Genomic DNA, 23,130 nt, shown 5'->3' on the forward strand with positions numbered 1-23,130 from the left:
AAACTTAATTGGTATAAGTTATTGGCATGTATCACATCAATACCATGCTCATAGCTGTCCGAGTGGCTATGCGCTTTGCAACCATATGCCTGGGAAAGGAGTGTCGTGGGTTCGATTCCCGTCGCCAACATGAGGAGCTTAGGATTTTCCTCAGACATAACCAGGTTAGCTGGTCTTGAGTGTAGACGGTAGGGTTTTTCTCCCTAGTTTATCTGGGGTTTTTTCCTCAGCATACCAGCCCTGTGAACACACACACACACACACATCTACAGACATAGTACACACTGGGAGGCATAGGGCTAGCCACCTTATCCTCAGGACGGGTACAGCTTGAAAGGGCTTAGGATAGCTCCAAAACAGGCCAATAGGCCTAATACGAAAAAAGGAAGCAGACCATGATCATAGCTTAAAATTTTATTTTATTAGCAAAGCTAAGAATATTCATTAAACAATTTTGTTACCAACAAGTAGCTTTGTTTTTTCATTCAAACAGTCACTATAAATTTATTTATTTTTTAAGGAGCATCAAGTGCTCTTAAGTGTTACAAATTTGCCTGTCTTTATAAGTAAGAACTATATGTACTTTTAATAAAAATATGTATTTTTTTAAATCATGATTACAGCTTAAAATAAAATTAAGTTTTATTTGTAAGCCTAAGAATATTCATTAAATGACACTGTTATCAAGAGTTAGCTTGGTTTTTCATAATTTTTTCAGTATAAGTTTATTATTTTTTAAGGAGTGGCAAGTGCTATTAAGTGTCACAAATTTGCCACTGTCCTTTTAATAAAAATATATATGCTTTTAATAAAAATATGTGTAAAGTTATACATGGAATTTAATAGAATATTATGCATAATGGGTATCTTTTATACAGCAACTTTGCTAGATATAATAAAATACTCTTTTATAAATAGATAAAAAAAACATCCCATACTTGATTGTTTTGTGAATGCTTGATTAATTAAATTAGCAACAAATGTCTTATACCACATTTCTAGTCAATTCTGTAAGCCGATTTTAAGTGATTTTTTTGCGATACCACATGAACTAATTATAAGCCCTCCAAGTTAAATTCCTCTACTTCATCGAGCAAGTCAAAACTCTGGAAATCCACCTTGTATCGTAAAATACCTAAGAAAAAAAGAAATCCTCATTTAGCCTCAGAAATAAAATCATGCAAAAATTATTTACCTTAAAATATACCTTTTGTATTTAACATAATTATATAAAATAAATGTGCATAGATGGAAAATGTTTTATTATCAGCATTTCACTAGGAGTGATTGGTATAGTTTGCCTTTATACTGCCTCTTAGCTCTTTTACCTCTGATTACTGCCATGGCATTGACATTTACACCATTTTTATTAGGTAGTAACAGCATCTATCTCCATACATTATCCAATTCCTATCCCACCTAAATTAGTTTGACGTAAAATTACTGTCAAAATATGTTTGAAGTAACTGTTTTTTTTTTTTTAATGTTTTATTTTAAGAATGTTCTAAAGGGCTTGCCAGCACTTTCAGTGATAAGGTGGAAAATATCGATTGGCTTTAAATATAATATTAAAGAAGAGAGAGAGAGTTGGGTTAGAAATAAAACAGTTGATCAAAGATTAGAAAATTAAGGGAGTGAACAAATGATATGAAGATATTAGGAAGGAACTTGACATTTTTAGCATTTGAGAATGCGTGAGCAGACCTAATCTAAGATGGTATATTTCAACTGTTAGAAGAATGAAAAAAAACCCAGACTAATTTGGAAGAAAATTATTAATAGGAAGTTAGCCATAATGCAAACTTACTCGTGTGGTACTATCATAATATTCTGTACATTCTATGGTGATACAAATCAGGAATTTGATCAATCAGAATAAGCAAATGTTGTCCCTGAAGAGACAACACAACCCCATTTCAACTCCACAGTAGGGATTCTGGCTTATTCTCTTGATCCACCTGCAGTACTAATATACTATAGGGTTTGCGGCTATTTGTAGGCAAGACTGATTTAAAAAAAACATTCAGGTGTCAAAGGAATTTTTATGATAAACTATATTTTATTTATTATAGTACTTCTTTCAAAATTCTGAAATATAACTTACCCCCAATGCCACCAAATCCTTTCACAAACTGCGATCCTTCCTGTGATTTGTCAGTAACAATCTCTAATTTTGCACCTAAGGTAAAAATAAATGCTGTACAATTTTTCACTTATAATTGAAAGTGAAAATCATTTCACTAATCTTTCTTCCTCCCTGCCACTTTATTGATGTTAAATATCTTGAGGAGGTAAAAAGAGTGCTTATTTACATAAATGCCTTTTAAAATATCTCAGCTTCATATACATTTAACATAAAAAGTATGCATTATATTTGAAAACATTTAATGTTATCGTTTAAATTAACTTACCAAAATTCTTATAATTGTTGGCAAGCCATTCTAATAGTGGTATGGATTTTACTAGCTCCAGATCTACTCCAGTCTAGAAAATGCATACATGTTGATTATTATAATTAATTAATTGCGATTCAAATTTACTTATATATTACTGATCTATTTATATATTGATTTTCGATACACACCTTTTAAATAATATAGGATAAAGTCTTTACAAAAGAGTAAGCAGAATACTTGAAAATATGGGGATGAAAGAGTAAATAGCAGACATAAGAATGCAGAAGTTGAAAGGGTAAGGAAAAAAGAAATAAAATTAGCTAAGTAGAGTAACTAATAGTGCTTTGTATAGTAAGTGTAAAATAAAGACATAAAAATGGTGTAAATGTCAATGCCATGGCAGTAATCAGAGGTAAAAGAGCTAAGAGGCAGTATAAAGGCAAACTATACCAATCACTCGTCTGCAAGAGAAAAATCTAGTTCTTATCCCTTTCTTAACAGTGAACTGTTAAACTGTGAATGAAACTATATTGTGTATTTTGTTTTTTTCATTCACATTTAACATTGTTTATTATATATTAATCATGACTTGTATAAAAGTTATTCATTAATCCTTATTTAAGAATTATTATTTAAGTATTTATTCTGAATTTAATCAGCTATTAATTAATTAAACAATAGTATGTGTATAATTTATTGTAACTTATATATATATTGTAACGTGAATTTTATTATAGTTATCTGTATGCGAAATGAAAGAGTTGATTAAGTAGCTCTAATATTCTATTTATTGTGTTTTTATTAACTCAATGTAGTGGTATAGCCTTATGTAACATTAACGAAAATGTTTACGTTTATTTGTTGTCATGGAAACGCATGAAGTAAACGAGCGTGAGTGGAACAGAGCGTGAGCTGGGAGAAGAATAATAAAAAAAGAAAAAAAAAAAGGTAAGAGAGAGTTAGGACGGAATTTTTGAAGTGAAAGGAAGCAAGGGTATAAACTAGAGAAGTGGAAGTAAATGAAGGGTTCTCAAGGGCAGAAGTTTGAATCTTATAGTTAGCTGAAGGTGAAGTCAGCAGTAATAATAAAAAGAAATTAATGCCGTGATCGGATAATACAAAAAGCTGGACGTTCAGTGAAGAATTCTGAATAAACCCAGTTGGTCTAGAATTACGACTTATTTCTAATTTGCCCTAAGGAGAACTGCACAGTGTTTAATTGTTTAATGAGTGATAACAAGGATAATTAAAGTGTCCTACAGTTGATGTCTAGAGTTCTAAAGTGCGATTAATAGTGTTTTAGTTATAACTGTGGATAAGTCTTATAAATGTGTTCTTAAGTGAAATAAATATATTTTAGAAGTATATTCACAACGTAGTTGATGTACTAGGAACTAATTCTGGTAAGGATTATCATATTGAATTATTTCAATGCATGAAGAATTGAGTGCTAATTACGCTATGTTTAACCTGATCTTAACTGTGGAAATTCTTCGAAATTGAGAATTAAAGATAAGAATTGCTTGAGAAATATTTACAGCTATTAGTGCCTGCAATAATTTTGAACTTATAGCATGGCTGAGAAATGTGTGGAAACTGATTAGATAGGAAGTTCTATTATGTTTAATTAAGTGTAGGAACTTCGTAACTCAGAAACTGAGAAAGTGTATGTAAAGGTTTGGAAGATTGAACTAATGTGAGATTGAATTAACCTAATGTTTGACTTGCTTCTATTGTTTAAAATTAGAAGTAAAATTTATGTATGTGTTATATAGCTTATATTAAATATTTCATTTTGTTAATCTAATTATTGTGTTTGCCTGAATTCCCTTTTATTGCACCGTTCACAAAAATTCGAATCTTGCGGGAATCCCAAGTAGAAAACAAATACTTCGGCCAGAATGAATGAGGAGACTGCTAATTAACTTTGAATTGATCCTGCTATTAGAGTGGCGCAGTATAATAGAAATTTCTCTACCCTTGGATTGGGGATCAATTTACAATTAGTTGTGTTTTATTTTATGAAAGTGACCTAAACAAGATGGTGGATTTGAACATGAGAAGAACAACGTCACGACAAATGGCGCAGTCTACAGGATGTGATTTAATCGATAAGAAGTAATTTAACAACTATAAGTTAAGAGACTGAATTTAGCTTTGTAATAATAATCGTGGAATTACTCCCTGAATTTTAGAAAGTAAATTAAATAAATCACAATGAACTGGTTATAATCTGGAATCAGGCAAAGATAAAAGTTTGTTTTAAAATAGAAAGATTGTATTATTTAAATTAGTAATTCATTAATCACTATGGCTGTTACATCAAGCTCTGTGATAGTAAATTCTTTCGTACAGTGAACCCACAACAAGTCTTTCCCCAATTTTCAGGTGAAGAATCAGATGATGTACTACTTTTTTTTACCTATGCTGAAAAACTTAGAGAAATAGCAAACTGGACTGATTTTTAACTACTAGTTCTAATCAGAAGTAAATTGATAGGTAAAGCAAAAACATTCTTAAATTCTTCTCCAATACTTCGGGAAACTTTTGAGTATTCTAAATTTAAAGAGACCTTGTTGTCTCAATTTTGTAAACTTAAAAGTGTAGGCCCTAATTTATGGAAGTTACAGAGAGTCGTTCAAAAGGATAAGGAGACTGTTATTGATTTTTACAATCAGTTATTGACACTAGCTAACAGTTTGAGTGTTACTAATGAAGATAAACCTCACTTAGATTGGGCTGTATTCCAACAGTTCCGGCAAGGTCTTAGGCAAGAATTGAGAGAAACAGCATATAAGAAGAAAATTTCTACCTTGGAAGAGTGTCTCAAAAGTGTTAAGGAAAAAGAACAAATACTAGGAGACCTTTATCCCTCAACCAATGTAAGTCTTGTGAATGTTGTGAATAAAACTGATTGTTCCTTCAACTAATCAGGAATTGAAAGGAGAAATAAGGATGAAAAAGGGAAAGCAAAGGATATTGGAGAAAACTCAAGTAATGTTAACTGCATAACTGAAGGTAAGGAGCAATTTGACAAGAAACTGATGACAGAAGTAATAATTCACCAGGAGGTGAATAAACTGAATCAACCAATAATAGATAGTCTTAATGAAGTTGTGAAACAATTATCAGCTAATTCCTTGAAGTCTCAAGAAAATCAAAACCCCACTGTTGGAAAAATTAATGAGATGATTAAACAGGAAGTGGAAAAACAAAGCCGACCTATTTTAACTAGTCTAAGTAAAGTAATTCAAGGACTAGATGACGTTAGACAACAGATGTCTGTTATTCCTCAATCTAAAACAGAGACAAAACAAAGAAATCCTCTTAAGTGTTATAATTGCAACAAAGTTGGACATTACGCCAGAAATTGTTTCCATAACAAGGAAAACTACTATAAGCAGATGGAACTCAAAATTTCGATATGTAACCCACAGAAGAAATAACAGAATTCTGAAATATCAAACATCTAATGAAAGAATGATGAGAATTAGAGGAGATATCATAGGCTCTAAGTGTGACATCTTGTTGGACACAGGGTGCAATGCCTCTACCATCAAAATGGATTATTTCTTAACCTTAAAGAACAAATTATGGAAGAGCTACTAACATTAAACTGATAGCTGTTTTCATTTGCCAAAATTTCCAGCCTATTGAAATCATTCTGTAAGTGCTGGATATCAGTCCCATTGCCCTGCTTATCTTCACATCATCAGCAAGTTGCACATCTCCTGTTAGACCTTTCCTAATGTTATTAACATATAGATTGAATAACAATGGCCCAAGGACTGAACCCTGGGGTACACCACTGGTCTTTTTTTTTTTTTTTTTTTTTTGTACTGGTTATGGGTAGTACTACCCCTTACATCACGTCCAGACTTGATATAGGCCTTTACAAGTGTTTTACCCTATGCCTGTTCTAGTAATCATTGTAGTCATTTTCTGGGGGCAACGCCATGTCACCAGTGTGCCCTGAAGGGCCATCAAGGAAAGAACTTTTATATCCTTCTGCGTAAGCCCAAGCTGTTTTAAGTCCTTATAACTATCTGCACTCCATACAGCATGTAAAGAAATGGTGGCGCTGGTAAACCTTAGAGTTGCCCCATGCTCCTCTCGTATCTTACTAACTAGATCTTGGTTATTTTTATAATTTATTTTATTATTATGGCTATAGGCTAGTAGGTGTCCTGTTCCCACCACCTGGGCATCAACTACCCAAACATCACCATCTCTTTTAATCACTAAGTCTGGCTTACGCAAACCCGCAGAGGTCCTATAATGCGGTTATAAAGATTTAATTTAATCTTTTATTCTCGTATATCTTTCCTTTTAAACTTTATTCTATACTTATTTCATTTCTTTTACTTAAATCTCTCCCCTTTTTAAACAAGCAGTTCTTTGGCCTCTCTATAGTTTAACCACGTGTAGGTTACTTAATGTTTAGGGCTTTGTCCTTGTATGGGACGTGACCATTAACATATCTCCTGAGACTGTCCACCCGATAAGCATTGACAAATTTATATTTTAACTGCGCCAGCCAATACCGAGGATAGATGAGACTCTTATCCAGGATGGCTCTCTCAGAATGATACACAATAATTAAACTATAATAAAATCTAATCTCTGTTCACTAAATTCTTACATGCAGTCGTGATCCGCTTTGTTTAATCATACACGTGGGTTCTTCCTGCTAAGTTCGATAGTCATTTTATGAGTAGCTGTTTGAATTCATATACTAAATCAGATCAGGCAGGTATTAAGAAACATATTTATTAATAAAAGAACTTATACAAGTAGCATTACTACTAAGTAATCTGAATCATTCTCAAGTAATATCTTTGGTTCAATACTAATAAACAAAATACATGAACTTGCTTGGACCACCTCTATATGCAACTTAACATTATCTCATTAACACTTATCACACTTTCTACACTCACGTGGTCACTAGTTATATTATCTAACACATTACTACTAATTCATACAGAATAAACATGGCCTTTCTAGGCAGACAGTTCTCAAACAAAATGGGCCCATGCCAGGTTGTAGACAGTATCTTAAGGTTCCATGAAATAAGTCCACTACACAAAATTGTTCTCTAGAAAGCACACAATTTCTCAACTGAAAAATATATCACAAGAGTCTACGTTACCATCCCTGGAATGACACTCGATGCTTTCTTCTGCCTTGTCTAGAACATCAAGGTTCCCAGTCTGCTATCTGTCTGATCACCTACTACAAACCGTACAGCCGGATTCTCCGTGGGAAGGACGATATGGCTCAGGAGCTTAGCCAGAACGGAAGGGGCCCACTTGGTTCTTCCGTCGCACGACATAACACAGCTATCCTAGTCCAAGGAAATAGCTAGCCCTATTTGGTATGCTACGACAGATGCCTCATACCTCCCACGACCACCTGGAACTTCTCTGTAGGTGCGGACTGGACCAAGATCCGAGTGATCAGGAAACCGGAACCAAAAAGCCTCGAGTGGGGGTTGCTTGACCCTTTTGTTTTCTTTCTCTTCTCGGCGTTTTTCAGCTATAGTGATGCCCGCCAACGCGGTCACGTGGGTTTATGTCACGGTGTCCAGCTCCCTCTATTACATTGCACATGCGCTTGTTGTGTTTTTCTTGGAAAGTGCTCTGGTTTCTCTTTCTCATAACTTCTCCCCCCCCTGGTATACATAACACTAGACGGTCAAAAGGTGACCTTTGGACTCTGGCTTACAGGTTTTGCTACCTTATAACACATGAAATGGGGTTCTTAAATAAATGTAACACTTTAATTAATTTCTTTATCTAACCCTTATGCACAACAGGTTAGGTCTTACAATTTTCTTTCATTTGTTATACAATTTCTTACTCCTAATTTAGTGTTATATACAAAAAATTTACCTTTCCAGTATATAGCCAACACACCACATTCTCTGCCTATATTTAAATAAAGTTGTTCCTGAATAATTCATGTTAAATCTTCTTTCTTAGTTTATTTAGGACACAACACTACCCAAGTATAGCTCCATAACATAGGAAAGAAAGGGTTCTGGACATCCAGCAACAGACAGTGCTCGAAGGAGAGCAGGAAGGGAGACGCTATCAAAGGCCTTTTGGAGATCCAGTAACACCATATACACAGGGTTAAGGTGGCGTCAGGAATCAGAGAGAAGAGAAGAAAGAAGATATATATTCTCGTCACAGCTGTCCAAAGGGACAAAAGCTCTCTGTCTATAATCATGCTGTATATAATGCTGAAGTTGTTTAACTAATATTTTATGATAGAGTCTAAGTAACACAGGGGAGATGGTAATGGGTCTAAAGTCTGATGCACAGCTTGAAGTTTCTTTCTTTGGAATGAAGATAGTTCTTGAAGCACGTAAGTATGGTGGTATTACTTTACTGGAAAGGAGAATGTTCACTAAGTCTTGAAGAATCTTCAATGGCACCTTCTGAAGCCTAGATGCAGGAAAGCCATCAGGTCCGGAGGCAGAGAAATTGGATGGAAGAGCTGCTTTAATCTCCTGGATGGAGACAGGCTGGTATATTTGAAGGACAGGAATGGACCTCAATATTGTAGGATGGTCATCATAATCAGGGAAGTGTGGAGGTGGAGCAGAAAAGACTGTACTCCAGAATTTGACAAAATCATCATGTAAGTCTGCTAGAGGTGGAGGGAAAGTACCGTCAAGGATGGTTTTGGCACATTGCCCTCTATTCTTTTTATAGAGGGCCTGCATAGCTGCATAAGTCCTCTTCCTCTGCTTCCTATTTGACAAAGTCATTGTAGAATGAGACATAGGCTGATGTTGATGAGGCATGAAGTGTTCATTCAACCGATCTGTGATATCCATTCCCAGAAGGTGAGTCTGGATAAGATATTTAAGAATTTGAGTTATATTCTGGAAGAGGAGGATCATCTAGAGATGATGTCAGTCTGAGAATCAAAGCCTCTTCTTCAACAGCAGGATGGTGGCTGGAAGATGGAGAGGCAGGGACAGGAGATATGGAGATATTACCTGTCCCTACTTGTGGCAGATGAGCTGCCAATTCTTGAAGTAAGGCTTGTAACTGGCTTTCCATCTATGACACTTGATGGTATCCAAGGATCTTCATGGGAACGTCTTAAATAAAGCCTCATTGATTTTCTTTATCCCTCGAGCCATCAAATCAATCTCATGTGTGGCGAGGATCTTTTCTTCTTCGGCAGTCCAACATGCTTCGACGCGCTCTGTTCTTATTGCAGCGTTGGCTTCAGCTGGATGTTTCAAGGTGCGATGCACGCCAAGGCCAACTGCAGTAGAGAATGCACGATCGCAGACCTGACATATGAAGTGTCTGAGATTGGGAACTCCTTGACTGCCAGAACAAGCATGATGAGAACTTGAATAAATGGGTTGATGACAGTCTTTGCAGAGCTTTCTTTTAACTTTCTTCCTGAGGACGCCGCTGGGATGGATGGCAGGATCACCTCCAAACAAGAAACAGACATCTGGATTCACACTCGACGAGTTTCCTAGCTCCGGCCTATAAGAGTCGGAGCCTTCATCTGATGAGTTATTGCAAGTGAGGAAACTTAACCCTACCAGGGCTGCTAACCCTGGAAGGGAGGAATAGCATAACAGGCCAGTCAGTCACCAAGGTGTCCAGGAATCGCCCCTAGGAGGCCACCTACTGCCGCACTTGCGAAGTGTCTCAGGGGATGTGCAAGCCAAGATTAAATCTGGTAGATTCACACTTGCCATATACCAATTTTTTATATCTCTCTGTCAACCGTCCACTTATCTAAGTCAAGAGTTTATATTCCAAACCCATATTCTCCAGTTTATGCAACAGCCTTTCATGTGGTATCCTATCAAATGCTTTAGCAAAATCCAACAGTATTATAGTGTATCCATTCCCTTTATCCAACATGGCCATAACATTGTTACAAAATATGAGCAAATTGCTAAAACATGGCCTTCCTTTAGTAAACTCATGCTGTTCCTTGCAGAGTATAGCTTGTCTGTCTATCCATTTCTGTATGCAAGTTTTTAGTGACTTTAAAATATTCACCACTACTCCAAAGATATTGATAGGTCAGTAGCTCAGCACATTGGTTTTTGTATGATCCTTGTAAAACAGAACTATCATACATTCCTAGGGCATCTCTCCTGTGCTGCAACTCAAGTTATACAAACATATCAACGGCCTAACCAATTAAGCTCTACATGCCTTTAGCATATGTGCTGATATTCCATTTGCATCTATTGCCGGATTCTTATCTGGGTTAGTCAACAGGCTCTTTAACCTCATTCTCATGCACCTCTAACTGTTCTTCCAATGTAATAGTAGCATTCACCATGTTACATACACCTGGTTGATATATCATAGCAAAGTGGGCACTTATTAATTGAACAATCTCATTAGCTGCTGACAGTAAGTACTATCTGCATTCAGTAAAGTTATTCTTCTGAATTCATTCTCTTTTTGCTTATGACATAATTATAAAATTACTTTGGATTGCCTTTAGCCTACATAGCCAATATCTTTTTATTCTCCAATTTAGCTTACTGCACAATACTTGTTATTTTTCTGGCCTGCATTTTATATATTTCATAACTCCTCTCACTCTTATTCTCATGATATTCCTTCCACATAATCTTCTTTTTATGGATCTCTTGCTTAATAATTGCACATCCATTTCTCTCAAACCCTATTTATTCTTCGAGCTCCAGGGATATATTCACTGCCTTATTTAGGCACTTTTTCAAAGATTTCCATGAATTGCTGATATTTTCCCCATTCAATATATGATATCACACCACCAAAAATGGTATTCTCCTAAGTTGATCATAATTTCCTACTTTGTAGTTCTCTATGTAACTGGTCCTAATTAGAACATCAATATAATTAGCTACTTCCCAGGAAAGTACAGCATAATTGCTGTCACCAACTGGTGGTAAAATAGTCATATTCTTAACAGAGATCCCTTCTGATGCTATGAATAAATCTAACACTCTGACTTCAAGTTCCTTCTTTCACATGCTGTTTGAGAGTGTTGTCTCGTAACAACTCAATAAATTCTACTTCATTCTTATCATGAGATTTCTCATCTACCCAATCAGTGTTTGAATAATAAACTCACCCTTAGTGATCCCTTGTTTAGTACCCATCAGGGTAAATTGGTAATGCATTTTATCATCCCCTGCAATTGAACCACCAGGTCTCTAGCAATACCCTATGATATATTTCATCCTCCACTTCACACCAAATAGCCTCAAACTCACTGCTACATGGGAAATTAAAACCATTATTGTTTTCATGAGTTCTATCCTAACTGGACTCAAGTCATCTGATATCATTAGTAGTATAGTACTCTCCTTTCTTTTGTATCATTCCTAAAAATACTACACCCTTTACACTCGATCCCAGTTACAATTTCTGATTCTGCTAGCCAGGTTTCACTAATGTCAACTATCTTAGGCCACAACGTATTCAATAAAGCAATGAATTCAATTCCTTTGTTTTTCAATGCTCAAACATCACAATCACTTAATTATCATTCTCACCAACTGGAGAGAGAGAGAGATTCGTCATCTGATATATATATATATAATGGCATCCTCTAATGAGATGATTAAATCAAAGATCTTCATGTGCCCTCTGTTACATACTCCTTAAGGTAGCTGTCTCTCAATACCTCAAGAAATTAATTTTCTTTACATCCAGATACTATCTATCCAAATCAGTGTTATCATAATGAATATCATCATAGTGATTTTCCTATTTTCTTGGCAAATTTGCTTATACATTTTATTGTCACTATCTTCCACATTATTGGCAACACCCAATCAAATATTTCAATCTATTCACCTGTACATTACACTATATGGCCTCAAAAATACAAACATAACAGTTAATTTCTGCATTATAAGCTCCACTGATATCGAACTCCTAGATGGAACTCCTCCATTTTTTCTCCCAGCCATTCCTCTCTATCATTTATCCATCCCAGAACCCTCTCTAGACCCAAATGCACTCCCCACATTCCAGTCCAACCCATTCCTTTCTTGTCTACTCACACATTCACTTCCAGCATCTACCTTTTTCATGCTGTCTCCCCCCGTCCACCTTGACCTCCCCATTTCCCTGTCTGTCTTGCACTCCCGTTCTCTCATTTTCCTCACTCACGTTACTTGCTTCTTCATTCATAAGCACTCCTTCAATTCTCTCCTACCCTACCTTGCTTTTCCATCTTCTTACTTGCTAATATCATTCTCTGAAGTAATTATTCCCACTTCCAGCAATAGCTTTTCCAGATTGTTTACACCAAAACCATTCAAATGCAGTCCATCATTCTTATATAGTTCCATTTATCCCTAAAACTCATTCCATACATTCACAAACTTCATGACATTCTCTTCACACATTTCCACTAACATACCATTCATTTTTATATTCTCCTTGTTTCCAACTGAATCATTCATTCCTACTACCACTACTAGCTCTTTTGTTCACTTACTCTTCATATCCAGTTCCTCAATCACTCTTAGTGGAGATTTGGATGGACAATGTGATTGTCAACTTGTAGCTAAGTCATTGTTTTAATATTGATTTAATGATATTTTGATTGTAGTATTCATGTGTATAACTGTGTGGTATTTATTTATTTTTGATATATTTATATTGTGTGCAATAGGTAAATTGTATTATTCATGGCACCAATGCAAACAAGAATAATGCCAACCAAGACACCATTGTGCAGGGGGGGGTTGGCATGGGAGATTTTGTGAAATGTAGTGTGCGCACTATGTATTCATTGCCAAGAGAAAATGGACTGTGGTATGAGAGAGAGAGAAAGTGTGTTGGAGATATTTTACGGGCTAGAGGTGCGTGTTATTGGAAGCAAAACAATGAAGAAGAATCAAGCCATGAAACTTTAAGTATTGGGTTCCAGGTTTAAACGAGGTATAAATTAGGTCATTGAAAGTAACAGTAAGATAGTGTATGCGAAAGTTCTGGTGACAGAAGTTCAGGACAACATAGAAGACCTCAATAAAGAAATGTCTCGCTTCCATGTAGTCCTTCACAGGATAAAGCGCAAGATTGAAAGGCAGCAGCAACAGCAAGAGATTAGTCGAGCTGAGAACAGAAAAAAGCAGGTCTGAAGCAAAAAGAAAATTGTAAGAATAAACAAGAGGAGCATAAGCAGATAATTTTTTATTCTGATTCTATGATAAGGGAGTTAATTTAATTCAAAAAAACGCTACAAAATCTCATTTCCAGGGTGCAAAAAATTAATAATATTAGTTATGTTGTCAGAATGCAGAAAGGAAAGGTGAAAGAATTACTTGTTTTTACTGGAACCAGTGATCTGAGAGGTGAGAAGTATTGCATGAGGGAATATGTGAAAGAGTTATTGGAAGAAAGTCCACATTACTGAAAGACGAGCGAGAGGGTGAAGTTTGTGAGTGTGCTGCCATGCTATGACAGAGGTAAACTGAGAAGGAATAGTGATGATAGCTAATGAACTAACACGATTGTGCAGAAGGAACAATGTAGAGTTTGTGGACCTATGGCCTGAGTTTGATGGATTTAAAGATTTGTACAATGCTGATGGACTGCACTTAAATGAATTCGGAGTTAGGTGTCCAGAGAAAGCTTTGTTCACTGAGAATGTGGAAGCCAGGAAAACTAAAGAAATTAGGGAGGATGCAGACAAGTGTGTGTGTGTGTGTGTGTGTGTGTGTGTGTGTGTGTGAGTGAGTGAGTGAAGGTGTACTCATATGAGGCAAATGAGTATGAGAATGACTAACAAGTGCAGAATCTAGTCTCTCATGCAAAAATATTGAATAGATAGTCAATTTAGGAAGTAAAGGTGGTTGGGGACCTAAAGGAATACTGCAGTTTCTATATACCAATACCAGAAGTATTAGGAACAAGAGAGAAAAGTTTTTGGCATTGTTAGTGCAACGTTTCCAAACATTGCTTGGTTAACAGTAGATGATGTAGTTACAGGGACTGAATGATCGATTTAGTGTTTTCAGGAACGATAGACTAGACAGAACAGGGGGTGGAGTACTGTTGATGATAGTAGATGAATTGTAGCCAACAACAGTAGGAGTCAGTCAAGTAGGTGGTAGTCGTGTTAAGTCAATCTGATGAGAATGAGGCCAATAGGACAAAATATTATTATTATTTACAGCATCTCCATGACGTTCAGCGACTCATCGCAGGAGACCCAAATCAACCATCATACACACAAATCCTATCATACCTCTCCTTGAATCCATTCACCACCAGGGAACTCACAACCAATTCTGGCAATCCATTCCACTCACTCACTCACCACTCTCCACACAAAAAACTTGGTCTGCACATCCCTATTAACTACACTTCTACACAACTTCCATGGATGGCACCTAGTTCTCTGACTATTTGTCATATATTGAAAATCATGTGTATCAATTTTATAAAACCCCTTTAATATTTTAAATGTTTCTATCATGTCCCCCCCCTTTTCTGCCTATCAACTAAATTTTGTAACCCACAAACCTTCAACCTATCCTTGTAGGAAGTATTCCACACACCTGTCCACCATCTTGGTCACTTGTCTCTAAATCTTTTCGACCACCTCCTAGTCCCCAAGAAACCCAGGTGGCGAAATCTGTGTGCAATAGTCAAGATATGGCTGAAACATAGCTTATAAAGAGGAATAATAACTTCCTTATCTTTACTTGTTTGTGTGTTTTCATCACTTTCTCTTAATTACACCTCTTATCATTGAATCCCCATAATAATACTATTCCCTTTTTTTCCCATTTTCTCATGCTTTTCCTATTCACTCTTTCTTTCATGCTCCATCCTTTTGTATCACTCCCCAATCATTTCCCCAGTCGCTTGAGCTCACATTTTGTCCTGCGAAGGAGTCCGCACAAGTGTGCAGTTTTGTTCCACGCTAGCTTCTAGTCATCCACATTACTTTCAACTACTTCATTCACACTCTCTTCATTCACATTCATATTTTGTGCACTATCACTCACTGCTTCCACTACTGCATTCTGCACGGCACCTTGACACTCCTTATCATTCGCTTCATTCTTTCATGACTCACATTTTTTATATTTGTTTACAAAACATTCTCTCTGTTTTTGCTCTCATACCACACACCATTCACTCTCAGCAATGAATACATCAAACAAAGAATACATTGAATTAAATCATACATGTTGATATCGGCCAACATCAATGTCTTTGTCGCCATGTTTTCTTATGCAAAAAATAAAAATAAAAATATAAAATTGGTTGCTGCTATATAGGCTAGGGGATACCAGGAATGATGTGGAAGACATGCATCAGCAAATTAGTACAAGTCAAGTAATTATTATGGGGGACTTCAACTTCAGAGACACAGACTGGAGGGAGGAAAGATTACATGGCAAGAAGGAATTGGAATGTATACATCTATTGAGAGATATTACTTGAAGCAGAATGTGATGGAGAGGACTCGGGGTATGAGAGTGTTGGATCTGGTTATAGGATCAGAAAACCTGTCCATAACAAAGGTGGCTACATTGTCTCCAATTGGGGAAAATGATCATGTGGTCTTTACTTGGGAGGTAGTAAAACATGTGAAAATTACATTTAAGAAGGGGGGTATATGTAAATTCTGTCCTCTTGTATGGTTGTGAGGCCTGGACTTTATTGAAGGAAGATGAGAGGAGACTCCTGTCTTTCGAAATGAAAACTTACAGAAGACTTTTGAGAATTGATGAAAATGTCCGAAAACTGATTGATTCAATAGATGGGAGAAAAAGGGAAAATATTTTGACAGTCATCAGAAGAAGACAGATGAAATGGTTCGGACATGTGGAGAGGGCTAATGGCATTCCAAAGCAAGCACTAAAAGGAATCATTCTGGGATCAAAGGTTAGGGGCCAACCTCGATTAAAATGGACTGATAACATCAAAAAATGGACAAATTCCCCCCTTTCTCAACTGACATCAAGAACAAGAGACCGAGACGACTGGAGGAAGCTAGCAAAGAGTATCACCTACCAGCCATGAATGACCCAACAGTTCATTTAGGACTATGGGAGAAGAAGAAGATATGTGGAACTACAAGGCAGGTGATTATGATACTTAGGAGGCAGCTTGGAGGAGTACCATGGTATAAAGATCTGCAAGGAAAGGATGTTCACAGTGCATGGGGAATAGCCAAGGGGTAAGGAGGAAGCAACCACACTGTATACCCTAAGTCAGGAGAGTAAATTGAGTAGGAGTTAGAAGGATAAGTAGCATCATTAAGCCTGAGCTGCAAACAAAGAAAATGTTGTGAAAGGTATATAAGAAGAAAGGTGACCAGCATGGTAAGGAAGGCAAAATTAGACTATCTGAACAGGCGAAAAGAAATTCCAAAGAGGTTTTGCATTATGTGGCAAGTAGGAGGAAGAATGACCATGAAAGGATAACTGTAATGAGTGCAGAAAGTAGAGAGGTAACAGAAGCAGATAAAATTGCTGAGCTACTGAGTGATCATTTTGCAAAAATATATCATCCAAGTGAAGATATTGTATGGCAGAGGTGGCAAGGACTGATGTGAGAACAGAAGTTGAAAAAGTAGAGGTAGTGATGGAATATTGGCTACATTTGATGAGAATGGAACTGCGATGCCTTTGACTAAGCTGTTTAATTTAATTCTCATCTTTGGCAAAGTCCCAAGAGAGTGGAAGGAGGACAAAATAATTCCTTTGCGTAAAAGAGAATCTAAGCCTGTGGTAGCAAATTGTAGACCAATTTATTATTATTATTATTATTATTAGTAGTAGTAGTATTATACAGGTACCTCCATGGAGTCCAAAGACTCATCGTGGGAGACCCAATCTATCCACACAATCTATTATACCTCTTCTTGAACCCATTAACAGAAAAGGACTCGCAACTGATTCTGGAAACTCATTTCACTCATTCACCACTCTCCAAGCAAAAAAATCTAGTCCTCAAACCCCTACTAACCACACCTTTATTCAACTTTCAGGGATGTATCTCTTTGTATCTCATGACTGGTAAAAAGAGAATTCTGGAATGGATGGATAAGAATACAATACTCTATGAGGGGAAGCATGGCTTTGTAAACGATTAGTCATGCCTTAGTAATCTAACTTTTTATAATAGAGTGACAGCTGGACTGGATAAACAGAATGGCTACACTATAATACTGCTGGATTTTGCAAAGGTGTTTGACACGATACTGCATGGAACTCTGTTACTCAAACTGCAACAAATTGGGATGAATATGAAACTGATGATATGAATAAAAGGATGGCTGACTGACAGATACCAAAAAGTAGTACTGTATATGGAGGAGCAGAATCCCGGAGAAGGCTGGTTACTAGTGGTGTGCTGCAGGGCTCTGTACCTGGATGACTGCTGTTTAATTTGTACATAAATGATATAGGAAATAATTTGAAAGGAAATTTCAGTTGTTTGCTGATGATGCAAATTGGATAGAGTAATAGTTAATCAAGGAGGATGATTTAAATAGACTGATAGTATGGGCAAAACATAACAGATGTCAATTTAATGTGGAAAAGTGTAAAATTATGCATTTTGGGATACAAAGATTACAAGCTGTACTCCAGGAAATTGATGAAGCCAGTGATTTGAGGATAGTAGTAGATAGAGAATTGGAGTTTAGAGATATTGCTAAAATCACCAGGGTAGCTCACAGGATTACTTGGTTATTGAAGAACACACTAACAAGCAGAAATGAAAGAGTTATTTTTACTCTTTGTAAAGTCTTTATATAACCACATCTGGATTACTGTGCTCAGATCTAGTCATCTTGGTTTCTTGGGGAAGTGGTGGAAAGAATCCAGAAGCAAGTGACCAAGATGGGGAAGTGATGCTGTGAAATTGAGGGTTTGTGGAGTGTAAAAGTTGGTTAATAGGCAAAAAAGGAGGGGATATGATAGCAACTTTTAAGTTGCTTGAAGAATATTATAGGATTGATTCAGGGGAAATGTTTCTACACTTGGCTAGTGGAGACAAAACAAAAAGTCATCCCGGTAAGTTCAGTAAGAGTGTAGTTAGGAAGGGTGTGTGTGTGGACTAGATTTTTTGCTTAGAGAGTGGTGAATGAATGGGTGCCTGTGTCAGTTGTGAGTGCTTTGTCTGTTAATGGTTTCAAGGAGAGATATTATAGATATTGTGTTGATAGTTTAGGTCTCCCACAATGAGTCTTGGAACTCTGTGGAGGTGGCTGTGCAATAATAATAATAATAATAATTCCAATGAACAGTAACCATGGAAATATTTTTGGAGAGCAGAATGAAGTGGTAAGAGATTTGTCAATATTTGGCCTAATTGCTCTCTTCTTTACTGGGTGAAGCATTTTTAGGGATTGAATTAATACTGCTGCATGATATTACATGAATACTATTTAATAATGAATGACTGAGTGCTGTTATCCATTTTAAAATGTGTAACATTATTTAACGGTTAGATGAATATGTGAATTGTATTTTATTTTATTTTTTTAATGTGAATCCCACTCACACAAGGCTGAAAACTTATCATATGTAATTATTGTTGGTTCTGAAGTGGATGGACTTTTGTTCAAGCCACTTCAGTGAGCAGAGTGGTGGTCTTCCACTACAGATATTTGCAAAATATCCATACCTGCAGTCTGATTCAAGCTCATGATGTATTCATTGGGAAGTAGATGGAGATGTTAACCGTTTGGTTAACTAGGCCATTTGTATAGAATTAATAGCTTTTCAGAAGTACAATATCTTAAGCAATAAAGAAATCAAATTTTTTGGATGCAGAGGAAGTGATATTTGAAATACATTTATGCCAAGAGCATAAGCATCTTACAAATATTACAAAAAATTGGATGTTAGAATAATTCCATGAAGAGAAATTTCTTCTTTTCAAGAGATTTGGGTGTTTGTCAAAAGTTAGAAGAAAAACATTAGTTTTATTTTGTGAGAAATAAAACAGGATTGTGTTTTTGCTACTATCGAAATAAACCATATTATCAGCACCTCATTGAAGAATGGTTTAGAGATCAGAATTTAGGTTTATTATTATTATTATTATTCGTGACACCTCCAAGGAGTCTGAAGACTCACTGCAGGAGGGAGAGTTTAGAAGTTGATAATCTGGACATTTTGGTAATTTGTGTACTATAAGGGTTGTCAAATGAAAAAAAAAAAAAAAAAGATGTACAGTGAACTGGTCAACACCAAAACTATGTATTAGATTTATAGTCAATCAGACAGGTTGTTGACACAGAAGGAAGAGAGCGAGTGAAAGAATGGAGTCATGTGATACAACAGTATTAGCTGCAAAGTTTGAGGATAAAGATCATCTACCATGATACAAAGTGCATCCAGACACAAAGTTGACAACCCATTTGCCGAAGGCAGAAAACAGGTCATATGATGAAAAATTACTTAATAAATCTTTGCACTAAACCTGATCAAATAACTCAGAGATATCACAAACAACCACTTGAGATTCCTCAAACTTTTCCAATGCATTTGCCCAAATGTTAGAATTAGTTACTTTATGAAAAAATTTGACCGCATTATGTATATATATATATATATATATATTTCTATAATATGTAATTCTATATTCTATAATTGAGCCAGTGGTCTTTTCTTATCCATATTGTGGGGTTATAAATATATATTATAATAATAATTAGAAAACAAAATACTCAAGAAAGAAGTAAATGTAATGTACTCGACTGAGTTTGATTCACTACTGACAAATTTACACACATATCGCTAACTCTGCTTTAGCGAAACAACGACAAGTCGAAGCGTGTCTGAGTACAAATTAACTCATAGTTGGCTACTGCAAAGAACTTTCTGTTACATATGTCAACTACGAGATAACTTGTGAGACTTTTTTTTCCAAAAAAACACATTCTGTATGTTTTTTGGTGATTATTATGCATTATAATTAGGGTTTTGAATAATATTATATGATTAAATCAAATTGGCTTCTGAGACCCGAATCCTGAAAATTGCCGTGGCTGTCAACGTAGTTAAATTATTCTAATCGTTCAAAGTAAACTTTATTTAATGTGTTTCTAATTGAACTTTTTTATTGCAGTAATTTTTATTAACCCTATAGTAAAATAGTCTCTCTCTCTTCTCTTTTGTTTATTTTTTCCTGGTAGATTGTGAAGAGCCGTGTGATGCATGGACGTGAGCAGCATGCGGCTCGCGAGCCATGTTGTGGCCACCCCTGCATTAGGATGTAATAGCTAGTGAGCTATTAATCCCCCCTAACAAGCTGGTGAGCCTAACACACAAGGGGAAGATGAGAACTAATGAAAGAATAGAATATTTTTAATAACAATGCCATACTATACATTATTAACATATTATTTACAACTGAGTTTCAAAAAAGAATCATATTTATACTCACTTTTTTGTCATTGAAGCAAGACCTGTCTTTCTCTTGTTCAGCTGTCAAGTATATAATCTGTTGTTCTGAAACAGAATTTCTCATCATTAGGGATATATTTTCCATGAAACCAATGACTGTGACATATATCAAATAAATACTGTACAGATATTAACAACATTCTCTTCGTTTTAATCTAATGGTGTTATTTTACAGCAGAGATACCACAGCATATTATACAGTATTCACCAATTATGCTATGCAGCACTGATCATATTAAACAAATCATTTTTTGTTTAATATGATCTATTCCTTGGACATCATCAGATGCTGTATGGTTACTTCATTACTCGGTGATGTGCCAAACCTATTCTCACCAGGTGGTCCTGTTGCATTCTTTTCTGGAGGATTCAACTCTAAAGATCAGTCACTCCAGACACACCACACCATCCATCTATCTCATTGAGAGTCTACTCATTCCTCTTTTTCCAGCAACTTTATCTTCTATTACTGTTTTGAGAAATCCTCCTTGCATTCTTTCAATATGTCTGAAGTATTTTAGTTTTTCCTTCTGTAAATATCCTTAAAGAACTTTAAAGTTCTTATAGCACTCCATCCATTTGTCTGCCTTCAGTATATGATATCTTCAACAGCCTTCTGTAACACCATATCTCAAAAGCAGCTATCCTTTTCCTATCAGACTTCTTTAGGTTTCAAGTTCACACACATCCATAAGTCCAGAATTCTTAACTTTGTTCCTGTGGAGATAGATTCATTCTTCCAGATTTTAGACAAGTATCTGACTATTGTTTTAGTCATTCCTAATCTTCTTTTAATGTATTTTGAACAGCAATTCTTCACATTAATAATGGATCCCAGGTACTTGAACCAGTTGACTTCCTCAGTTCTTTCTCTGTTAAGGTACACTTGTTTCTTAGGAGATTCCCAGTCTATAATTTCTCTGAGAACCAGAATGTTTGTCTTGCTAGGATTAAGTTGAAGTCTTCTGTTCTTACTGATCTCATAAGCTTTGTCAAGAATTCATTCTAGTTCTTCCTTGCTATTACAAAGGAGTATTGTATCATCAGCATACCTCAGATTACTGAACAACCTGCCTATTGTATTCCTGTCTTAACCTCATCCAATGCTATACGCATGATGTCCTCAGCATAAATACTAAAAAGGGTGAGGAGAAAGTAGGCATTCTTGCCAACTTGAAACTGATGGGTTAATCCAAAACCTGTTTTTATGGTAGCTTCTTGCTTACCGTATAAGTTAAATATCAACCTGGTAATGAGTTGAGGAAAGCCCATTATTTTCATTTCCTTCCACAATTTCATATGCTGAACACAGTCAAAAGTTTTAGAGTATTCTATGAAACACATTACCATATGGAATCCAAATTCATTATATTTTCTATGCTCTGTCTAAGACAAAGGATCTGATTTCTGGTAACCATGCCTTTCCTAAAACCTGCTTGTTCCTCAGGCATCTCCGTCTCAATTTTGGCCTCAATCCTATTTCGAATGATCTGTAATAAAAATCTTGCTCACATGCAATCTATCATATCTCCTGTCTTGCAGTGGTGTGAAAACTAACCTCTTCCAGTCTGTAGGCCATGATTCTTTCTCTGAACACTCTTATTGAACTAATAAGAGTGTTTTTAGTGTCAATCTAAAAATGCTGGGAATCCATCTGCACCTGGGTACTTATGGTTGTTAACCTGTTTCAACCTCATGCCTAAATGGAAGAGGTTCCAAATAAAATTTTCCTTATCATCTCTGCTGTACCTTGCAGTATTCTTTCCATCTGTTTTTAATTTTCAATTCTTCTATTAGTACAGCTCCATTCTGTCTTTGATTCCATTCAATGTTGGCTTAAACTTGTGCTTTAGGTCACAAACTAAACAAAACATCCTTTTATAATTGTGCCCCCTCAACTGCTATTCTATCTCTTCACATTTGCTAACATAAAAATTTTCCTTCTCCTGCCTGATGGCTTTTCTGACTTCTCTGTGTAATCTCTTATTGTCTTCAGTCCTTGTTTGTGTTTCTTTCTTTCTGCAGCCACCTCATTTCAATCAGATCCCATGTTGAATCCAATATCTATGAGTCTCTTGGTCTTCTAACTAAGTCTAAATACTTCTTAGCTGTATGCTGTATTATAACCTTTACTCCTTTCCCACAGCATTTCAGTTTAGTTCTCTTCACGAGTCTCCAAAAGATTATCCAACTGTGTTGATGTTTCTTCTGTGAACCTGGTAGGGATTACTCTAACATCCTGTCTAGTGGAATTGGCCTGATTTGGAATATTCTGTCTTTCTAGCTATTGGT

The 23,130-nt window shown here is 36.0% G+C and overlaps 1 protein-coding gene across 2 annotated transcripts in view; it reads right to left on the bottom strand.

Annotated features, from left to right (window-relative positions):
* Window positions 1-402: 402 nt before the first annotated feature.
* Window positions 403-23,130, bottom strand: part of LOC150092338 (eukaryotic peptide chain release factor subunit 1-like) — a 166,482-nt gene continuing 143,754 nt past the window's right edge. Inside the window, exons 10-13 of one of the 2 annotated variants that reach the window (XM_090415155.1) lie at window positions 20,819-20,883; window positions 2,412-2,484; window positions 2,105-2,179; window positions 403-1,135 (exon numbers count right to left, since the gene is read on the bottom strand). In XM_090415155.1, coding sequence (XP_090271281.1) covers window positions 1,056-1,135; window positions 2,105-2,179; window positions 2,412-2,484; window positions 20,819-20,883 — 293 coding nt within the window. In that variant the 3' untranslated portion in view covers window positions 403-1,055. The remainder of the gene's footprint in view (window positions 1,136-2,104; window positions 2,180-2,411; window positions 2,485-20,818; window positions 20,884-23,130) is intronic. The other variant, XM_090415156.1, reaches the window with a different exon arrangement.

This window comes from Typopeltis vanoorti, chromosome 26 (assembly GCF_054136105.1).
Source record: "Typopeltis vanoorti isolate ZY-2024b chromosome 26, IOZ_Tvanoo_1.0, whole genome shotgun sequence".
Taxonomy (NCBI): domain Eukaryota; kingdom Metazoa; phylum Arthropoda; class Arachnida; order Uropygi; family Thelyphonidae; genus Typopeltis; species Typopeltis vanoorti.